The sequence below is a fragment of the Micropterus dolomieu genome, linkage group LG03 (genome assembly GCF_021292245.1).
Source record: "Micropterus dolomieu isolate WLL.071019.BEF.003 ecotype Adirondacks linkage group LG03, ASM2129224v1, whole genome shotgun sequence".
In the NCBI taxonomy this organism is placed as follows: Eukaryota; Metazoa; Chordata; class Actinopteri; order Centrarchiformes; family Centrarchidae; genus Micropterus; species Micropterus dolomieu.
Window position 1 is genome coordinate 4099531 of NC_060152.1, and position 5813 is coordinate 4105343.

Genomic DNA, 5813 nt, shown 5'->3' on the forward strand with positions numbered 1-5813 from the left:
GGTTGCATTTTTCGGCAAGGCAGCATAGATCATCAGAACACCGGCAACAGTTCAACGTTTAGTCCTGATGGTAAGATGTGGAACAGTGATGTTGTGTGGTTGTGGACTTACACCATCTGCTAGGTTACAGTCTGAAGCGGCTTTGATTTGGATCACACTACCTTGTTTCTTACGACCAGCCCTTCTCTGCTTCTGATTGGCTACTAGTCCTTACCTGGGAACTGAAATAGAAGTTTTTGAAAGGTTTCACTCCTTTTTTCAGGACAATAATTCCTCCAGCTTCCTTCACTTGTTTGATAGGCAAACCTGTGGTGTCTGAGTTTGTGCATTTGTGGAGGTCAGACAAGCTGCTGTTACATAATAAATTAAGCTTCACGACTTTGTAAGGGCCCATATTGAGTTTCTCCAGACTGCATTGTGTGCTGTCCTATTAAGGGCAGCACACAACCTTAAATGCTTCATTGCGCTTCTTGTGTTAATGAAGACCGGATGCAAGGCCACCTTGGTCAGCCCCTCGACCTTTCACTTGAGTTCGACGAAGTGGACTGGTGTAATCTGTTGCTCAGATGCTTTTCGAATGAAACATTAGTGCCCTCAGTGTCACTTCAGCAAAGAGCTCTCAATTTTAGATATATTTAAATGTGATAACTCATTTTCAAGAATCTACAAACAAGTTTTTGAATTATCTAGATCAACTTTTCAAACTTGTAATCTGTTAAAATACTGAAGACAGTGCTGCCCTAACTTAAAGTTTCATTTTGAATGTGGAATTTTATCATCTGTAAACATTAGGGGTGACATGTAGCTGTTAAGAAAAGGAACCAGCAGAGTCCTGTTCTTTGGTAATCAGGGTGCATTTGTTATTTCAAGTGAGTCAGTAAAGTTTTCCCTAGGACTGATTACAACTAATGTAATTCACAGGCAGCTCAATATTTTTCTGACTAGTAGGCATCCCATTCCAGATGACATGCCAAACCAGGAGCCATTAAGCATCTAATAGCTGAATGTAATGAAACCCTAGCTATACAAAGACCAATTCAGTGAAATTCAAATAGCTTGCAAATGCTGTCATAGTTGCATAAAAGCCTCCGTTGCCTGCAGTGTGTTGCGTCAATTAATGCCCGTTTTATCTGCTAGTTAAAGTGACTTCACAGTATTCTTTGAAATGCACAGGCCATAATGTGACTGAAAGTCAGTGTCTCAGAGCCTGCAGGGCTGACGTCATTTAATGTGCCAGACCAGCATTTTCATTTCAGAACAGAAAAGCTAATGAGGAGTATGTTGTTGGACTGGGAAGGGATGACACAACTGTTCAGTTTGCTTCTTAAATTAAGAGACATGTGGAAACAGGATAAGGTCTTTATTAAGCTTTTAGGACAAAGACACTTAAGTGATGCATCTTTTGTACAAAGTGCTGCAGTTGAGTGATTTGGACATTTACATCCATAGCTTGACTATATTGTTAGTATAAATGGTATAAAGAAAGTTGATTAGATGTGAAATATTAAGCTTCCTTAGAACCTTGGTCCTCCTTGCTGCTCTTATCGAAGTCTTCAAAGAACTCATTGCAGGCAACAGTCAGTGCAGCAACCAGAACGACAAACTCCTGGAAATCTACTTGACCGTCCTGGTTTTCATCCAGGTCCTTCATAATCTTCTCAACCACCATGGGGTCCTTGCTGGCCTAAAAACCCAAAACAAAAAGTGCTCTTTATTTCAATTTTTGTCAATGTGTTTCACAAGATCAAAGTCTTGTGGCAACTGCATACACTTCAGAGTATTAACAATTTATAGATGTGTAGCATTAGGTGCAGGATCCAGTCATACCCTCCCAAAATGCTACAAACTCTTATAGGCATGTTTAACTGAACCAAACATGGGTTTCATGCAAGAACCACTCGTACTAACAGATTAGTTCTTAAGTGACTGAAGAGAAATTTGTGGCATTCAAATTCTCATACGTAAGAGTTCTCTACACAGTAGTCCAGACCTGTCATACAGGTCATGTACAGATCGTATGCCTCTCCCCATAGGGGAAACACTTGATTTTACAATCATAATGCTGTAATCTTAATTTGAATCCCCATGAAACTGAAATTAACTAAAAGCAAAATGAGCACTCTTCATCAAGTCTAGAGAAAAGTTTGATTTTATTGGCCCATTTTGGAACAGCAGCTTATACATGTTAGTAGGGGCCAGGAGAATTCTCAGGGTCTTTTAGCAGGTCACTGTCCAGTATCCTTTGTTGCATCCAGCAGTAGCATCACCTACTGAAGATTATGGCCCAGTCTTAATTTCCACCCTAAAGCCTAAATCCTTCAATCAACTTGGTTGACATCACTTGAAGTGGTACAGCACTTTGTAACTTTATGTGATGAGATCACCTGCAGGCACATTTGTCTCCGTGAGGCTATATGGCTTCCTTTGGCTGAAGGTGTAGATTCTGCCCTCTAGCTTCTAACTTCTCCCTTCGCATACTGAATGGAACTAAAGCCTGGTCACACCAGAAGGTGCACAGCAAGTTAAGTCACATGCTCTCCAAATATTTTGCTTCTTATAGCTTGGGACGCAACTCATCACCAAGTTGATGAAACACCAACTGGGAAGCTAACCGCCAACACTCCCCCACCCCACACACAAACCCTGAATTAGACAGACTAGTTTCAAATGTGCCATGTCTGCTCTCAAAGTGCAAGACCTCATTTCATGAGGAGTACTGCCCAGCTTTCCCTGAGCTCATTGGCTAAGAACTTTATTAAAATTTTAATTCCAATTTTTAATTTCTAAATTGATTCAACTAGTGTTTCATACTGTAATGATTTATTCAGTTAATGAAATAAATGCTGTGATTGGCAACTTTTAACAACCCAGTGAAGCTGAATAAATGAATACCAGACTAAACCTTACTGGTTTGTAATTTTTATGTTGTATAGTAGTTGACTCACGAGACCCAACCCTCCCCCAGTGCCTCAATGTATTGATAAAACTAACCAAAACAAAGCATCTAAAGTGATGCGGTGCCATACAGGCTAAAATGGCATATTAGGAAAATACAGCTTTTCCCAAAAACAGCATGTATAAACTTTGGCAAGTCCAACGACAGGCGTACCGAACCTTAAATGTGTTACAAGTCATGTAACAAATGTCACATGGTAAACATTGTTAAACAGTCGTAGTTTTAGTTACATTTAAGATCACCTTTTTGGGTTACAATAAGTACATTTAGTCAGTCACAGAACTAACGTTAAACTTAACATGTCAACTTTGGCTCTTTCACATGGGACTCAAACCTTGGTCTCTTGAGTGAAAGTCCTGAGTTTACCTTATGAGTCTTAATAGACAGTTTTTCCTGTTAAGGATAGGCTGTTAAATAGTTACTCACTGCCATGAAGTCTGTGAGTTCTCCCTGTAACAGGCTCTTCAGCTCGGCTTTGCTCAGCTTGTACTTGTCACCTTCTTTTCCAGAATATGAGTGGAACACTGTGATGAGGTTCTCCATAGCGGTTTGCAGTTGGGAACACATTTCAGTCCTACAATTAATGTCTGGAATGAAAAAAACCAAGGAGTCGCAATTAACATTACAGACAGTTAAACACAATTTTATTACCGACTAGTTTTAAAGGTCATCAGGAAAATGTCATTTCAGCAGTTGTGGATTTTCACTAGTAAAAGGGAGGATAAATCATTCAAAAGACAAGATCAATCACAGTTCGATTCAGATCTGAATGCAGAGGATGAGCAGCGTCCATCAGCTCTGGTGCAGAAGAAATCCTGGAGTGCAAGATAAGATTACTTTTCAACGTCAGTGTGTTGGAGGGCAGAGGCTGAGATGTTTCAGTAAAGTTTTATACTAGTGCACAACAGATTTTCCTCAAAGCAAAACAAAAAATGTAAAGGAATTGGGTAAAGGAAAATACAAGACCTTCTGCAGATTTAAATTTCACCCCAGAATGTGCCCTCCCATTGCTTCTCTGCAAACTGCACCAGGGTTTCATCTTAATTAGGGCCCGAGCACGACCGTGTGAGGTCCCTATTGAATTAGCTAAGATTATTTTTTATTTTTCCCCCCCCCCCCCTGCAAAGTAGGCTCAACTGACATGGCCTAAACATACTCGAAAACTCACCAAAATTTGCAAACCTGTCAGAACTGGTAAAAAATTTTGTATTCTACAAGTTTCGCACATTGGTGTGGCAAAATGACTCGCTAGCGCCACCTAGAAAATTGGAAAAGATTAGCCCCTCGTTCACCCTACATGTACGAAATTTTCTGGGGACATGTATCATATCAAGACGCACAAAAAAGCCTCAAGAACCCATAGCCTAAAGTCAACAGGAAGTCAGCCACTTTTGGATGATTTACACACTCCGTACTTTAACGAACTCCTCCTAGGGATTTAGTCGGAGCGACGTCAAATTTCTGCTGTGCCTTCTAAAGGCATTGAAGATGAAGAGTTGTGCTATTTGCGAGTTTTCATCAATGGGTGTGTCCGTGGCGTCAAAGATCAAGTCTTTGCCATGACACAGGAAGTTGTTGTAACTTCAGTGTACATGCTCACATCTGGACCAAACTTTACGTGCTTGATAACTGTCCCACCCCACAGACATCTACACGCCAATACCGATTTATATTCATAGCGGCAAGTGCTATGTAGCTCCACATAGGGGACACGGGAAGTGACATATAGCACCTTCATGCGGCGTCGGAACCGCGTAGCAAATTCACAGCCGCACCGGCAGAGCTCCAGAATGTGCAACTCACCCGGCTCACACCCGGACGCGCTACAAGTGCGAGGGCCCGCCCAACGCTGCTTGCAGCTTTAATTATGTTTTAGATTAATCACCTGTCAAATCATTGACTTCTGTCAGTAGAGGACACAATTTAAATTTTATTCAGTGCAGGAAAACAAATTGTTTCAATATATCTCAAGCTTGGCTTATTCCATAGAGTCTCACTTCTGAAAGCATTTTTAAAAGTTTACATAAAAAGGAAACACTGAACAAGTGCCTGTAACCATACAGGCTTTGTTGTAAAGAGCCCTCCATCACCACTTAGCTTATAATAAAGCCTGGCTAGAGTAACAAAATCATGATATAGATCCCTCTTGACCAAGATATACAACACCATTTATATAAAACAAAAAAGGTTTCTGAAGACATATCCTATGCCATGTAACCAACCTACTGTAAATGCCAATTTCCTCATTTCTCAGCCTTCAAGTGACCTGAAAATCAGGTCTGGTGGGTTAGTATTAATCTGTATCTCAGCTCATAGAATGGGAGTGGAAGGAGTCCTTAGTTCCAACCTATTGTTGCCTTTCAGCTACAAACTAATTTTTTGCGCATAATACACACTAATTAGTGCCAATTTCCACATCTAAAAGAGCCATTTTAAATATCAAACCTCTAAACACTTAAGTGAAATGTCAATACAATTCAGAGACAACTTATCTTGAGGCCAAATAAAATGCACACAAAGGAGGCTCAGGCATGACCGTCAAAACAGTTGAAATATCTAACCTTACACCTTCCTTTCACCATCAGACACCCGAGAAGCTGCTACAGGGGGCTGAGTCATTTCACCTCCATGAACCAGTGGAGAACAAAAGGACAGACCCCCTGCAGGGCACGTTGCCCATAATAGATTTAAATCCTGGTTTACTTCCCCCCCTCTCCTTCCATGAACTAGCTATTGATAATTTCATGCTGAGGATGAACTGTAGGGGTTGGTCATAGTTAGTCATTTTAGACTTATGATTTTTATCTATATGAAGGAGTGACGAGCTCTCATTAGTAATGCAGGGCTGCTGTATACC

The 5813-nt window shown here is 40.7% G+C and overlaps 1 protein-coding gene across 1 annotated transcript in view; it reads right to left on the bottom strand.

Moving 5' to 3' along the window:
* Positions 1 to 1345: 1345 nt before the first annotated feature.
* The window catches only part of tlr18 (toll-like receptor 18), a 17621-nt gene continuing 13153 nt past the window's right edge, over positions 1346 to 5813 (bottom strand). The window contains exons 6-7 of the mRNA XM_046044444.1: positions 3383 to 3543; positions 1346 to 1684 (exon numbers count right to left, since the gene is read on the bottom strand). Of these exons, the coding sequence (XP_045900400.1) occupies positions 1505 to 1684; positions 3383 to 3543 (341 nt within the window). The 3' untranslated portion in view covers positions 1346 to 1504. The remainder of the gene's footprint in view (positions 1685 to 3382; positions 3544 to 5813) is intronic.